The 17,843-nt window shown below is 38.2% G+C and overlaps 1 protein-coding gene across 2 annotated transcripts in view; it reads left to right on the top strand.

Moving 5' to 3' along the window:
• LOC123498682 (tudor domain-containing protein 3-like) overlaps positions 1-17,843 on the top strand; it is a 48,808-nt gene that overhangs the window by 10,187 nt on the left and 20,778 nt on the right. For both annotated transcript variants that reach the window (XM_045246021.1, XM_045246022.1), the window contains exons 6-9: positions 12,480-12,692; positions 13,512-13,649; positions 13,827-14,061; positions 17,415-17,568. In XM_045246021.1, coding sequence (XP_045101956.1) covers positions 12,480-12,692; positions 13,512-13,649; positions 13,827-14,061; positions 17,415-17,568 — 740 coding nt within the window. The remainder of the gene's footprint in view (positions 1-12,479; positions 12,693-13,511; positions 13,650-13,826; positions 14,062-17,414; positions 17,569-17,843) is intronic.

Genomic DNA, 17,843 nt, shown 5'->3' with positions numbered 1-17,843 from the left:
GGATATGCACGATCTTCCTTTTCTGAAACCAAACTGTCTTTCACTCAGAATGTTTTCACTTTCTAGATACTCACTCCACTTAGCTTTAATTACTTCTTCACATACCTTGCACAATATACTAGTCAACGATACTGGTCTATAATTTAGCGGTTCCATTCTACTACCATTCTTATATATAGGCACAATGTCAGCTCTTTTCCACTCTTTCGGGACTAATCCTGTTCGTATGGAGGTTTCCACAATATCAAATATGGGGTTCAACAATTGATCCTTACATTCATTTAGCAACCTCCCAGATATGCCATCAGGCCCCATTGATTTATTAATATCCAGATTGCTTATAATTTTCCTTACATCTTCCTTAGTAACCATGATGTCCTGCATTTGCTTTATTTCCGTAGGCCTTCCTCCCATAAAATGCTCCTCCTTTGTAAACACTTTGCAAAAGTTGTCGTTCAAAATTTCAGCTATATCTCCAGCATCCTCATATACTTCTTCCCATTTTTACCTTTTCTATTGCCTCCTTATATTTAGTTTTCCATTTATGAATTTGTAAAACATTTTGGGTCACTATCACAGTTTTCCACCACCCTCTGTTCATATTCCTTCTGTGCTGTTCTCCTTACTTCAACATATCTATTCCTTGCTGTTTTGTAAACTTCTCTTGATAATACATCACTGTTTTTCTTAAGTTTCTTCCATGCCTTTTCTTTGTTCTTTTTGCTTCTTCACAATTTCTATTAAACCACTGTTTATTATTTAAAGTCCTCTTTCTGTGATATGGCACAAACTTTTCACAGCAGAGTTATACAAATCCATAAATTTATCATATTTCAATTGCATATCCCTTTCCTGGTATACCACGGACCAGTCAATTTCATTAAAGAACTCCCTTATATGGTTATAATTTGCCCTAATATAATTTAATTTTTCCTCCTGCGTTCCACAATCTTATTCGTGCTTAATTCCGTATCCAGCTCAAAGCTTAGGACATCATGATCGCTTCTCCCAAGGGACATTCATGTTCAATTTCCTCTTTAGAGAGATGCCCTGGTAAATACCAAATCCAACCTTGCTGCAACATCTTGTCCCCTGCACCTTGTTGGTGATCTCACCCACTGTGTCATCAAGTTATTTGTTGCTACCTTTAACAATTCCTCTGCCCACTCACCACCGTTCACCACTTCGTAGTCTTCCCACACTATTTCTTTGCAATTAAAGTCTCCAACTATCATCACTCTATCCTTTCTGATGAGTTCTTGCTTCATTCTGTCTAGAGTATTTCTCATCACCATTTGGTACTGTTCATATTCCCAAGCACTGGTTCTGGGTGGTATGTATACTGTTATAATATTAATGTCCCTCTTGCCATCTGTTATAAGCATACTTATCACTTCCTCATTTTTCTTACTATAGTTCACCTCCTTCACTATCAGATCTACCTTTGTAAGAACCATTATACCACCACCTCCTTTATTTTTCTATCATTTCTCCATACTTTGTAGTGTTTTACAACAAACCAGTCTAGCTTTATTTCGGGCCTTAGCTTTGTTTCCACTACACACATTATGTCCGGTTCGTTATTTCTTAGATAATCCATACATTCTAGCCTCTTAGACAGAAATTCATCTATATTTGTGTAAGTCACTTGTATTCCATTCCTAGTCTCATTCTTCCATGTAATGTCTATTCTGTCTGTTTTATCCACCACTTCTTTAGCCTCCCATTTCTCATCCTCCAAAAAAACTTGGTCTTTTCCTCCTCTGTTCTTTCGTCATTCCTCTCCTTCACTTCAGTTACAAGCTCTTTCATTTTCATTCGCTCATCCTGTGACATATTTCTTCTTATGTAAATTGTTTTGGTTTCCTCAGAGTCCTTAAGTTTCCAAGCCCTCCTCAACAAGGCCTCAGCTGCCACCTGAGACTTTAATTTCAATTTTAATGGTCTATTCTTGCCTTCCTCAAAAGCTCCCAATCTCACACTTTCTTCTACCTCAGCATATAGGTCCTCTTCTTCCACAGAGATCTTGTTCAGTAAAGACTTAATCCTGTCATTTTCCTTATCCCTCCTGTCCTGCCAGTTCCTGTTAGTTTCTTCCCTCAATCCTATTATGATCACACATTTTTCTTTTCAGCAATATCTCTCACCACATACTCATTTTCCTTTAGTGCCTTTACCATTTCCTCTGCGTAATCCCTTTATTTTCCTCTTCCTGCTTTTTCACTATCTCCCTAAAGGACCTTTGTACCTCCTGATGTTCATGGTTCACTTCTTTCATCCTGGTATCAATTAGATTAAGGCATTCCTCCTTCCTCAAGTCCCCTTCGGATATTTTCATCTCCATTTCCAGGAGTTTAGCCTTCATCTCTTCACGTTGTTTCCTTAGTTGTTGGTTTTCTTTCTCCATCTCTACTTTTTCCTTCAATAGCTCTTTTTTCGCTATCGTTAACAAATAGATCTCTTTTTTGAACGAATCATTCTCGGCTATAACTCTATCCAGTTTTTCTTCTATGGACAAAATATTTAGGAACTTACTTTCCAGTGCCTGAATTCTTGCATCCATATTTAATTTTTCCAGTCCTTTTGGCTTGTCTAGACGCCATTTTTGTTATCGTCAGCTGATTACGGCCAAAACAATCACTGCCCACACTCTCCTCTCAGGGACCACACTCCATATCCCTCACTTTCAACACTATGCGACAGTAGGACATCAACAGGACACTAACTCAGAGGTACCCGGGCCCTGTAACACCATAGGTATTTTCCTTCTTCTCGTCCGCAGCCGGAGACGAGCCGTCCTCTCTCAGAAGACTGGATGCTCTAATAATCACAGAAGAGCTTGTTGATGATCCGGTAAACATTATTCATTAAATAAATGAAGTTTTAAGTAGGAGAGAGAGAGAGAGGGGCTGTGCTGCTGTAGCCATAGAGGTTTGTGTACATTGTTTCTCCCCATCTGTGATAATTGTCGGTGGAGGTGGTAGGTGGATATAGGAGAAATTTGTTTGCCTTTTCAGTTACGTACACATGCATACTTTATTAATGCAGGAAAATATGTAAAATAAAGCAAAAGTTTATTTAGTGTTCTTATCTTGGAGACAGACATTTTCAGCTAATGGTGGTAAATGGTAGAGGAGTAGGAGGGAGGGAGGAAAGGATGCAGGCACTATTCACATGTAAACATTAAACATAGATTTAAACTGCATTTTCCTTAAGACAAGAAAAATGTCAGTAAATAGTGTGAAAATGATGAAAGAACAATCACAGTGCATGAGATCCATAGGGAAACACGTAGATACTACCTCAGCTGAGGCTGGACTGATGTGCCAAGCAGCCGACTATAGCGGCAACATCCCCAAGCATGACTCGTATCTCAAAATTTTGCTTCTATCTCAAAAAAAAAAAAAGCCAAATCACAGCTCATGTCTCTAAAAACTTGTATCTCAGGCAGCTCATGTCTCTAAAAACTCGTATCTCAGGCAGCTCATATCTCAAGGTACCAATGTATATATATATATATATATATATATATATATATATATATATATATATATATATATATATATATATATAGTATGACTTGAAAAACAGGGCATCTATAGCGCACATGGTACAGGAGAGAGAAGACCCATAAAATGACGGTTATCTTCATTATATCCACTTCACACAACGTTTCGGGAAAGTACATATCCCATCTTCAGGTGTACAACAAAACACTGTAAAACCACACGTAAAACTTTAAAATATGACCAGACGTAGTGGTCCTGCTACTAGTTCCTCCAACAGGTAAGCCAGTCTCCCTTCCCACTTACCTGTTGGAGGAACTAGTAGCAAGACCACTGCGTCTGGTCATATTTTAAAGTTTTATGTGTTGTTTTACAGCGTTTTGTTGTACACCTGAAGATGAGATATGTACTTTCCCAAAACGTTGCATGAAGTGGATATAATGAAGATAACCGTCCTTTTGTGGGTCTTCCCTCTCCTGTAATATATATATATATATATATATATATATATATATATATATATATATATATATATATATAGTATGACTTGAAAAACAGGGCGCCTATAGCGCACATGGTACAGAAGAGAGAAGACCCATAAAATGACGGTTATCTTCATTATATCCACTTCAGACAACGTTTCGGGAAAGTACATATCCCATCTTCAGGTGTACAACAAAACACTGTAAAACCACACATAAAACTTTAAAATATGACCAGGCTGGTCCTGCTACTAGTTCCTCCAACAGGTAAGCCAGTCTCCTTTCCACTTACCTGTTGGAGGAACTAGTAGCAGGACCACTGCGTCTGGTCATATTTTAAAGTTTTACGTGTTGTTTTACAGTGTTTTGTTGTACACCTGAAGATGGGATATGTACTTTCCCAAAACGCTATGTGAAGTGGATATAATGAAGATAACTCTTTGTGGGTCTTCCTCTCCTGTACTATATATATATATATATATATATATATATATATATATATATATATATATATATATATATATATATATATATATATATATATATATATATATATATATATATATATATATATATATATATATATATATATATACAGTCAACACTGGCTATCGTGACTTGACTATCGCGTTTTATTGCTATCGCACACCCATGAAAAGCTGTTAAAATTTCATTATCGCGACCTCAGATGCCTGCTATCGCGCGCCCCGCCATGACGTCATGGAATATCTGAGCGCTCATTGGCCAAAACCGCCTTCCCGCCAAGATCAATTCGGCTATCGGGTTTTCGGCTGTGGCGCGGCTATTTCGGCCCCAATTGGGCGCAATAGCCGAGGGTTAAGTGATATATATACAGTAATACTCCGCTTAACGAACATTCGTTTAACGAATTTCCGGTTTAACGTACTATATAAAATTAGACCAAAAAGTCTGCATAACATACAACCACATCCGTTTTAGCGAATTTTCTGGGTTTGAATTTGCCGGGTGAGGGACAGAACGTGGTAGTTTCACTGTGATTGGCTGGCTCCCCGCCTCTCTCTAGCACTCCTGGAGCTGGATCCAAGATTCTTTAACAACGTCAGATCAACCTCTTGCAGCAAAATGGCATCCATGAACGCTTGGAGGGACAGTGACAAGGTTGCTATCAGATTGCTCTGAGGTTGCTGGGTACACCACCTCGCCAGGTGGTGTTACTGTCTTTTATATGCATTTATGTTCACAAAACAACATTTCTATTAGATTTTTACAAACCTTGCCCCCAAGAAAGGATTGTTTTGTAATGCATAATGTGAAATCCTACATGGAATACCAAAAAATAAAGCAGAAATGAGATGAGTCACAGACAAAGTGGGAGACTCGCAGCCACTCGGCCGCTTCTTCTTCTTGTGACCCTTTTGCTTGCATGTTACTTTCATCATGATGTTTATGTTTTCACTCTTCTCTTGCCTGCTATAATGGATATCATATCTTAGTATTCATATACGCTCATGGCACAAGGATAACCTTGACTCCGTGGCACTGAGTGATAGTGAATTACTAATGAAATACCGCGGTATTTCATTAATAATTCACTATCACTCAGTGCCACGGAGTCAAGCTTATCCTCATGGCATGAGCATATATGAACACTAAGATATGATATCCATTATAGCAGGCAATAGAGGAGTGGAAATAAATATCATGGTGAAAGACAACATGCAGGCTAAAAGGGTCACAAGAAGAAGAAGAAGCGGCCGAGTCGCAGAGTCTCCGCCTGCCTGTGGCTCATTTCATCTCTGCTTTATTTTTTGGTATTCCATGTAAGATTTCACTTTATGCATTACAAAACAATCCTTTCTTGGGGGCAAGGTTTGTAAAAAGCTAATAGAAATGTTGTTTTGTGAACATAAATGCGAGAATGTGAGAGAATTTGTACGTAGCTCCTCTAACTTCCAATGACTCATATGACATCATAAAAGTAGTGGTACACCGGTGGCCCAATATGCTGCCAAACGTATATATAATTTTTTTTTTTTTTTTTAACCCATGTGGTATGTTGGGGACCAGCCCAGAACGCATCCCTCCCTATTCCTATTATTTTCTATGGGAAAATTACGTTCGCTTAACGAATTTTCGCTCCACGAACAGCTTTGATACCCCTTATCCTGTTCGTTAAGTGGAGTATTACTGTATATATATATATACACACACACACACTAACACTACGCTATCACGCGAAATTGGTGCCTAAAAAACGCGCGAAAGCGGAAAACGCGATAATAGAAGTGAAGAATAAATAGGAAATAAATAAATTGGTGCCTCAACCCAAAAAAATTCCTAAACAAACAGCTCTAAACAACAAAATACCATGTGTGAGACTGAGGGGTAGTGGTGGCAGTGGCGGTGGTGGTATTGGTGGTGGCCCTGGTGTTGGTGGTGGTGGTGGTGGTAATGGTGGTGGTGGTGGTGGTGGTGAGCAAAGTGACCAGAACCAATCAGCTCCTTATTCAAATCATGTGATGTGAATACACAGCGATGATTGGCTGCTGGCTCCTCCTCCTCCTCATGATCATAATCTTTCTCCCCCTCCACCTCTTCCTCCTCCTGCCCCATCTAAACATTAGTTGATGTGTGGTTGGGATATGGGTATTACTACTATTTCTACTACTACTACTACTACTACTACTGGTGTGCGATAACGACTTTCCAGATGCGCTAAAACTGAATTTTGCAGATTTTCATAAGTGCGCGATAACCCGTAAGCGCGATAACGGAGGGTTAGGTGCATATATATATATATATATATATATATATATATATATATATATATATATATATATATATATATATATATAGTGTAGACTCAATACTCGAACGTCTAAATACTCAAACTTTTCAATACTTGAATGCTAAAGTTTGATTTAGTACTAAAAAAAATACATGATAATCAAATGTCCACACAAGTGGTTGTAAACAAAGGGTCTCTGGTGTCCCCCTTCCTACTCCGCTAGTTGTGACGTGTGCTGCCATGGTCATCAGAATAACATTCTGCAGCATTCTTTCTGTAGTTTTTCATTTTTAAACTTACATTAACATCAAAGGCTTATTAGTGGTGAAAATATCTGGTAATCAAACAGCCGCACATTTGGTCTTATACAAAGCTCTGTCATCTCCCTTCTTGCAGCTGCCACTGTACTCTTCTATTACCATATTACTGGCAATACCAGTATTATCGTAATACAGGTATCCCTTGGTTAACGATAGGGTTACGTTTCCCAAAAACAGATCGCTAACCGAAACGATCGCTAACTGAGGGATTTGAAATTATCAACTACATACATGTATTTCGCGATGCGTAAATAAACGACACTTTCTATGTTGTTAGTTGTTATTTACACCTTTAGAATTGGTAGTACTTACCTTGAGGAGTGGATGTGATATGCGTAGTGTGTTGTTTTGTGCCCCGAGGGACACAGGGCCTTGGAGGATTAAATCTCATCATGCCCACACCGACCCAAACTCGGTCAGCTGCTTCAAACCCTTCAAATTCTTGAGAGAATACGTTTTCCAGTGGGGGTGGGTCATCCAGGCTCTCCTCATCGTCACTCAAGGTTACGGTGGATGTGAAGGATAGATTGGATGTGGGTGGAGTTGTTTTGGAGGTGGATGGAGTTGTTTTGGAAGTGGGTGGAGTTTTTTTCGAGGTAGCAGGACGAACTTTGAAGTACGACGAGATGACTCCTATGGAAGTAGATGGGATTGCTTTTGAGGTGGATGGGGTAGCTTGGGAGGTGGATGGAGTTGCTTGATCGGTAGATGGGGTTGCTTGGGATGTGGATGGGGTTGCTTGGGCGGTGAGTGGTTTGAAGAAAGATGAGATGACTGTCTGTTTTGCCATCCTTTTCTTTGCCTCAAATAGTTCTTTATACACTTTCATGTCATTTTCTATAGCATTAGTCACGCCATTACTTCGGTTTGGGTTGGGGTCATTCTCCTGGAGAAGATGTATGGCCTGGTTAATATGATTAAAATCTCCTCGAAAATCTTGACGGAGAGGGTTCTTTCAGGCTCCTTGTCCTCCTCCATTTCCTCCAAAGTATTTTGTTTCTCCAACTCCATGAGGTCGTCGTTGGAGAGAGGCTCAGAATGACTGTCCAGCAGTTCTTGTACGTCATTCTCGTCCACCTCATTGAAGCCTGCCTTATGGGAGATATGAACGATGTCTTTCCTTACTGCTGTAACATCGACAGGGACTTCCTGTTTACGTTCCACGCACTCAGGCCACAAATTACGCCAACATCCATTCATTGCCGACTTGGACACCTCCTTCCATGACTCGTCGATGTTGTCGATCCCCTTTTTAATGTTATAATCCTTCCAAAATTGTTTCATGGTCGGCTTGTCAGGGTGTCAATGCAGGCCAACAGCTGTTTCATGGTGCGCCGCTGGTAATAGGCCTTGAAAGTAGCGATGACTCCTTGGTCCATCGGCTGGATGAGGGCAGTTGTGTTTGGGGCATAAACATGACCTCAATATTATCTGCCCAGTCATTCATGCTCTCTGGGTGGCTGGGGCGTTGTCACACAGCAAGAGAAATCTGTTAGCAATGTTGTTTTGGGCAGCATATTCTTTTAGGAATTTGGAGAGGTATCCTGTCACGTAACTTTGCATGATAACAGTCGTCATCCACCCTTTTGTTTGCCTTCCATACTACGGGCAAATATTCCTTAATATAGCCAGACAGAGCTCTTGGGTTTTGGGAATGGTAAATAAGGCATGGTTTAAGCTTAAGATCACCAGCGGCATTCCCCCCCACCAATAATGTTAACCTGTCTTTAGATGCCTTGAATCCTGGTGCCGACTTCTCCTCCTTTGCTATAAACGTTCTCGATGACATCTTCTTCCAATACAGGCCTGTCTCGTCAAAGTTTAGAACCTGCTTGGCTGAATAACCTCCTTCCTCGATGCGCTCTTTAAGCAAAGGCTTGAAGGCGTTTGCAGCGGTTGATCCGAACTCGCTGCCTCCCCACTAACCTTGAGGTTGTGTAGACTCCCACGATGTTTGAAACGTTCAAACCACCCCTTACTGGCCTTGAAGGACACTGTCTCGCCTATGTTGAATTCTGGTTTCAGGTCCTCCCACAGGCTCAGTGCCTTAGTAGTAACGAGTTGGGTAGAAAGAGGCATGCGGCGGTGTGTGTGGTCTTCAATCCATAGCCTCAGCAAACGTTCCAATTTTTCCATAATCGGTTCCCTGTTACGAGTTGTTGTGTGTTTGTGCAGGTTTGTGACTTGGTTGGCCTGCTGCTTCACTTGTACTTTTTCTGGAGAACTGTTGATACAGTTGATTGAGATAAACCAAGGGCACGAGCAATAGAGTTTACCCCTTCACCACCCTCATGACGAGTCACAATGTTCAACTTAATATCAAGGCCAATGCTCTTTCTCGATTTTTAGCCTTATCTCCCGGTGGAGAACAATCGTTGGGTCGCTTGGAAGCCATCACTAAGTTCACTTGATCACAAATAAGCACAAAAAGAAGTTTAGAGCGAGCGTGATAGAGTTGTTGTTGCACAATCAAAACAGCGGGAAAGACTGTGGTGTGTTTACTGCACGGGCCGCGGGTGGATGGAGGCGCTGCGATCGCGATTGCGATCGCGATTGCGATTGGTCAATCCGATCGTTAACCGAATTTTGGCGATCGTTAACCAAAAAATAGGGATTAATTTGGAGGGATCGTATGAGCGAAATATCGTTAAGTAGTCGATCGTTAACCGAGGGACACCTGTACTGGTATACCAGATGCCGGTAAGCTGCTGTAGTCCTGCCGCATCTTCAGAAAAACAACATTCTTCTGTGTTCTGTCAGCTGTTTTTCATGTAGAAACTTAGGATGGCACCAAAAGGCTTATTAGTGATGAAAATAAGGAATTTAGTGCAAGTGTTAGTGAGCCACAGCCCTTCACTAATGGATTCACAGGAATAACACCAAGAGAAAAGTTACAAAGACATTTTCATGGATGATGACTCATCCTCTGGCGACCTCCCTTCTTCTCCCCACCCTTCGTCCCTCCTCTTTAAGTTATCCATCACCAGCCTTCATTTACAGTATGTACAAATAAAAGAAAAATACATTGAAATTTTTACAAACTTAAGGTTTTTGTAAAGATCAGAACAAATTACCTGATCTATAGATATCAATAGTAGAAGTTTTTAATACTCAAACAGCCATTTGGAATGCATTAAGTTCGAGTATTGAGTCTCCACTGTATATATATATATATATATATATATATATATATATATATATATATATATATATATATATATATATATATATATATATATATATATATATATATATATATATATATATATATATATATATATATATATATATATATACACAGGCAACCCCGTTTAACGAAGGTTCACACAACGAAATTTCGCTACAAAGGTTTCATTTTACTACCATCTGCTCATTTAACGAATACCAAACTCGCTTTAAAGTTTTATCCTGGTAATTTTTCCAGTTTGAAAGCCCCGCCAGATCACGCAGCCGACAAGCTTTTGAATACACTAGCAGCCGCAAATACTAAGGCCTGCCTCAGGAGAAATCCTGGGACACCTGTAGAATCAAGATCAAGATCAAGATCAAGCCTCTCGTGGACAACACGCACCACTCACTCCCATAACAGCGTCAGCAGCAGCTCGTCTTCACTCGCTCAATTTACCACCAAAATGCCCTGCAATGTGGCCTAGCATTCCTAAGAAGACCAGAAAGTCTCTTATTCTCGAAGTGAAGCTGGATATTATTCACAGACACGAGAGAGGCGAGAAAACTATATCATTGCTGGCCATCATTTTGACTCCATCTACTGTCTCTACTATTTTCAAGTCAGCAGAGTATTAAGAAGGCTGGTGAGACTGTATGTTCCTTGCAAGCTAAAAGAACCACCTGAACTCATGACTCTACAATGGATGAAATAGAAAGCCTTGTGGAAATGTGGTACATAAGTTTTGTATGCGGTACAATGATGCGCCCTTTGTTTACATTCCACAGGTTGCGGTTAGTGTCTTTCCGTTTCCTCTCCCTCCTTCATAAATTTAAGATCATCAACATTATAATGCTACGTACATACATACATTAGTGTACATTATAATGACTTAAATTAAATTTAACTGGCTTAATGTTAAACTTCATAATTTTTACTTTTATTAAACCTTTCACTGTACTATGATGCACTCTCGCTTTGCTTACTCTCAGTGGAAGTTCAAGTCAGGGGTTAAACTTGTTATAATTGGTTCACTTAACGAAATTTTGCTTAACGAAGTGTTCTTTAGGAACGTAACCCTTGTTAAACGGGTTGTTGTATATATATATATATATATATATATATATATATATATATATATATATATATATATATATATAGATATAATATATATATATATACACAGGCCCGCTTACGAAGGGTTCTAAAACCCTTCATTGCGAAACTTATGAACCAATCATAACAAGTTTAATCCCTGACTTGAACTTCCATTGAGAGTAAACAAAGCAAGAGTGCATCATAGTACAGTGAAAGATTTCATGAAAGTAAAAATTATGAAGGTAAACATTTAGGCCGTTTAATTTAAGTCATTGTGTATGTACATAACTTTATAATGTTGATGATCTTAAATTTATGAAGGGAGGGAGAGTGAAACGGGAAAGACACTGACTGGCAACCTGTGGAATGTAAACAAAGGGCTCATCATTGCATCACATACAAAACTTATGTACCACATTTCCACAAGGCTTTCCATTTTATCCATTGTAGTCATGAGTTCAGGTGGTTCTTTAAGCTTGCAAGGAAGATACAGTCTCACCAGCCTTCTTAATAGAGTCTGTTGATTTGAAAATAACAGAGACAGTAGATGGAGTCAAGATGGTTAGGGGCAATGCTATTAGTTTCCTCGCCTCTCGTGTCTGTGAATAATATCCAGCTTCACTTTGAGAGCAAGAGACTTCCTGGTCCTCTTAGCAAAGCTAGGCGACATTGCAAGGCGTTTTGGTGGTAAGTTGAGCGAGAGAAGACAAGCTGCTGCTGACGCTGTTATTGTTTTGAACTAGGGGAGTGAGTGGTGTGCATGTTGTCCACGAGAGGCGCTGGTGTATTCAAAAGCCTGTCGGCTTGCGTGATACAGCGGTGCTTTCAAACTTGAAAAAAATTACCTGGATAAAACTTCGTTAAAGCGAGTTTGGTGTTCGTTAAATGAGCAGACGGTAGTAAAATGAAACCTTCGTTGTAGCGAAATTTTGTTGTGTGAACCTTCAATAAGCGGGGTTGCCTGTATGTGAAAAAATGCATGATATGAAAAATAATTGGAGATAGTTTAGATTTTCTGAAAATAGACAAAAGATGCAAATTACACCACTGCTCTGATTTGCTTGTCTTCTGCTGTATTATTTCTAAAAATAAACTTTAAGAGGCTCTAGAATAACAAGTTTCTTGTTTGGTAAACAGAGTGTCTCCAAGTACAGCCGTGGGGTTTGTGCTGCAGATGGGTCAGGACCACCTCCTTGGGTTCCATTTGGAAAACACATTGTTAAAAATCCCACAGAGATGCAGAAATTCAAGTCTTTAAAGGATCCTGAGGGAAAGGAGAAGACTGATGGAGAATTTGAAAACCAGAGGAAACAAGTAGTGAAAGAGTTATCAAAGGAAGGAAATATAAAGGTAATGAATAATTCATTATAAGGTAGGTATTGTTTCTATTTAGCTGTGTAGCTGATGGAGGTTTCAAACAAATTGAACTACCAGGATTTTTATAGATTATATATATACTTATGCACTATTACTGAAAATTATTATTATTATATATATATATATATATATATATATATATATATATATATATATATATATATATATATATATATATATATATATATATATATATATATATATATATATATATATATATATATATATATATATATATATATATATATATATATATATATATATATATATATATATATATATATATATATATATATATATATATATATATATATATATATATATATATATATATATATATATATATATATATATATATATATATATATATATATATATATATATATATATATATATATATATATATATATATATATATATATATATATATATATATATTTATTTATTTATTTTTTTTTTATTGAAGAATATCTCAATCTCAGTGTCCGTTGTAAAGCTCTTCATAATGTAATAGATAGATATCATGGTTTTTAGGAATATGTCTCTGTTTTCAGCCTATGATGGTCATACTGCTTGAGGAATTCTCTTTGCATGAAATTGGTATAAATGCTAAGATAATGGATAGCAGAAAGTTACTTTTTAATATTTCAGCATGTAATATACACATCACATTATTATATATGTATGAGGATATGAAAATTTTTCATACATTAATACTTGAATAGTATTAAAATTTATATTCTTGTTGAAACAAATAAGCCTGTCACCAATATCATAAAATCATTATTACAGGTTTTTGGAGGTGGTAAACAAATGCTAGATGCCAATGTACAGAAAGTTGTGAATGCAGGATTTCCTCTTGATGTTGCTGAGTGGGCTCTGAGGAACAGCAAGAATGACCCTGTTAAGGCCATCAAGGAACTACGAGCTGTGAGTACCATGTGCTGTATGACACGTTTATATTGGTTACCTAGTTTTGTATATCTTTATATATGGTAATCTTCACAATGATGCTTGACATAGGGAGTAATTAGTAGTGTGGTTTCAGAAGAGAGAGAACTTGTGTAGACAGTTACTTAAAATGTACAATTATTTTCTGAAATCTAGGCTGCCACTGGTCAATCTTCTCCTGAACGTAACAATTATTGGGAAGAGTCTGAAGAGAGAAGTGTGGGTGGACGTCGTGGGCGAGGTGGCAGAGGGCGAGGCAAGGGAAAAGGAAGAGGTGGAGGAGGGCCAGATGACAGTGATGATGATGTTGAACTTCCACCCAACATGCCTAGACCATCAGGCCCAGCCTCACTCTTTGATTTCTTTGACACCAAAATGATTGAGAAGAAGGGTAAGTTCTTTGCTAGCAAAGTATAGATTACTTGAATATTGATAAACTTTTTTATGGAAGAGGGGGGAAAGCTGGCCAAGAGCAACATAGAAAAAGGCTCACTCTATTATCATTCCCCTTGATGATCTGAGAGAGTTAGCAAAAAAAGGGATAAATGTTTGGAAACTGATGCAGGTAGGGAGTTCCAGAGTTTACAAGAGAATGGTATGAATGATTGAGAGTACAGGTTAACTATTGCATTAGGAAGTTGGACAGAGTAGGGGTTGGAGGAAGAAGAAAACCTTATGTAGTGAGGCCGAAGAAGAAGGGGAGGCATGCAGTTAGCAAGATCAGAATAGCAGTTAGCATGAAAATAATGATAGAAGATAGTAAGAGATGCAACATTCTGGCAGTGGGAAAGAGGCTAAAGACAGTCAGTTAGAGAAGAGGAATTAATAATATGAAAAGCTTTTGATTCCACCCTATTTAATAAAACTGTGAGTGCAGACAGCCATACATGTGACAAGTACTCCACATATAGCACATAGTTAACAGTTAGGGGTTGAGAAAAACTGGTGGAGACACCTCAGAACACCTAACTTCATAGAAGCTTTTTTTTTTTTAGCAAGAGATGAAATTTAAAGTTTTCAGTTTAAATTATAAGTAAATGACAGACCGAGGATATTCAGCGTAGAAGATGGGGAGAGTTGAATGTCATTGAAGAAAAGGGGATAGTTGAGTGACATTGAAAAAGAGAAGATAGTTGTCTGGAAGTTTGTATTGAATTAGTAGATGAAGGAATTGAATTTTTGAGGCATTAAATAATACTAAATGTTTATTTTGCCCCAATCAGAAATCTTAGAGAGATCAGAAGTCAGATGTTCTGTGGCATCCATGTTGGATCTGTTAACTTCCTAAATGATTGATCGTCTGTGAAAAGACGTGAAAGTATTTTTATTTTATTTTATTTTATTTTATTTATTTATTCATTTTTTATGTTATGGCCTATAACACCTGTAGGCATACTTGAAAGAATATATGTGGGAAGTGCTGTTCAGCTTCTGCCCATTAGTGGTGCAGGCAATTTTATTTATAGCGGTACCCATATTAGGGCCCATATCACCACCCAAGCACATCTTTGGTGTAACCACTTAGAACCTGGGTATCATGGTGACATGTAGGTAACTTTAAACCACTCGACTAATGGCATAGATTCAAAGAGGTGTGATGGGATTCGAATCTACGCGTGGAAGTCTGCCTGATCCCACACTCACCACTTTATCCACTATGCCACTGCTTCCCTATATCATCAGCATAGGATTGTCTCTGAAAAGACACGGAAAAGTGTAGGCTGGTATCATCAGCATACGAATGGATAGGGCAAGAAGTTTGACTTAAAAGATCATTAATGAATAATAGGAAGAGGGTAGCTGACAGGACAGAACTGTGAGAAACACTATTGTTAATGGATTTAAGAGAAGAACAGTGGCCAGCTACCACAGCAGCAATAGAATGGTCAGAGAGGAAACTAGAGATAAAATAGCAGAGAGAAGGATAGAAACTGTATGAGGGTAGTGTGGAGATTAAAACTTTATGCCAGACTTTATCAAAAGCTTTTGATATGTCTAAGGCAACTGCAAAAGTTTCACCTAAACCTCTAAAAGAGGATGATGAAAACTCAATAAGGAAAGCCAGATCACCTGTAGAACGACCTTGACAGAATCCATACTGGCAGTCAGAGAAAAGATTGTGAAGTGACAGATGTTTGAAAGTCTTCCTATTGAAGATAGATTCAAAAACTTTACACAAGCAAGAGATTAAAACATAAGGCAGTGGTTTGAAGGATTAGAATAGTCACCCTTTTTTGGGAACAGACTGAATATAGACAGACTTCCAGCAAGAAGCAAAGGTAGAAGTTGACAGACAGAGTTGGAAGAGTTTGGCCAGGCAAGGTGCAAGCATTTTTTTTTTTTTTTTTTTTTTTTTTTTTTTTTTTTTTTTTCTCCCTCTCCCCGTTAAGGCCTATAGCGCCTGTAGGCTCACTTGATGAGTGTGTAGGAAGCGGTGTTCAGCTTCCATCCATTAGTGGCACGGCAATTTTATTTATAGTGGTACCCATATTAGGGCCCATATTACCACCCAAGCTCATCTTGGGTGTAACCACCTAGAACCTGGGTATCATGGTGACATGTAGGTAACTTTAAACCACTCGACAAATGACAAAGTGTTTAAGGCTGTACATGGTGGGATTTGAACCTATGCATGGACGTCTGCTCGATCCCACGCTAACCACCTTATCCAGTACCCCACTAAGAACAATAGGAGGGACCCCATAAGGTCTATAAGAAGCCATACTGGCGGTCAGAGAGAAGATTGTGAAATGACATGTTTAAAAGTCTTCCTATTGAGGATAGATTCAAAAACTTTAGACAAGCAAGAGATTAAAGCTATAAGGCAGTAATTTGAAGGATTAGAACAGTCAACCTTTTTATGAACACACTGAATGTAGGCAGACTTCCAGCAAGAAGCAAAGATAAAAAGTCAATAGACAGAGTTGGAAGAGTTTGGCCAGGCAAGGTGCAAGCATGGAGGCACAGTTTTTAAGAAAAATAGGAGGGATCCCATAAGGTCTATAAGCCTTCTGATGGTTTAGGCCAGCACAATTCTAACACTTCTCTTGTATCTTTACACTCATGCACACACATGCCATTACAGGGAAGGAGGGTGTGGTAGAATAATATAATTCATACATTTTTCCACCATCTTTGTTGCTGATGGAAATCACCAGCAACAGTTTTAATGGTGTTATTCACCACGGTGACCAGTAGGTGACTGTGGTAAATAACACCATTAAAACTGTAACTGGTGATTTCCATCAGCAACAAAGATGGTGGGAAAATGTATGAATTCTATTATTCTACCACACCCACCTTCCCTCCCTTTGGCCTTCCTTATCACTCAGATCCATTCACACAAGTTATGGGACTGGCCTTGCCAAATGTCCACTGCTCAGTTTACTGATATAGTTCCTCTTCCCTCACTTTTCTTATTACATTGATCATAACACAGTACGGTATAGTTCTTCATTAGCAAAGAGGCAAGAAAAAATCAATCCATACATACATAGAGCTTGTATATGATATCCACTTGTGCAACATTCTGGTAAATTTGCAAACTGATTTAAGTATTTATGCAGTGTAATGCATATGAAATACCCTAATTTTCATCTTTATATATATATATATATATATATATATATATATATATATATATATATATATATATATATATATATATATATATATATATATATATATATATATATATATATATATATATATATATATATATATATATAATATTTTTCTTTACAGAGACAGTAAATTTTGTGGAGCCAGTTGCTGATGTGAGAGGTCCTGCTTACAGCCAAGGGGGGAGAGGAAGTGACCGTAGAGGCCGAGGAATGGGATACCAAAGGGGTCGTGGGAACCGAGGAAGTTACAGCAACCGGGGAGCTGTCAATGGCAGGTAAATGATCTCAAGTAATGAGTTAAATTCTTTTTGGTTGATAAATTAAGTGGTTATAAGTCTGAAATGAATCACTCCTAAAATATATACAGGGTGTTCCATGAGTAAAGTACAGCAATACTCCGCTTAACGAACAGGATAGGGGACGTCAAAGCTGTTCGTAGAGCAAAAATTCTTTAAGCGGATGTAATTTTTCCATAGGAAACAATAGAAATAGGGGGGATGCATTCTGGGCTGGTCCCCAACATACCACATGGGTTAAAAATAAATTATAC

This window comes from Portunus trituberculatus, chromosome 48, assembly GCF_017591435.1.
Source record: "Portunus trituberculatus isolate SZX2019 chromosome 48, ASM1759143v1, whole genome shotgun sequence".
In the NCBI taxonomy this organism is placed as follows: domain Eukaryota; kingdom Metazoa; phylum Arthropoda; class Malacostraca; order Decapoda; family Portunidae; genus Portunus; species Portunus trituberculatus.
The sequence above is the reverse complement of the archived record's forward strand: the minus strand, read 5'-3'. Positions and strand labels throughout refer to the sequence as shown.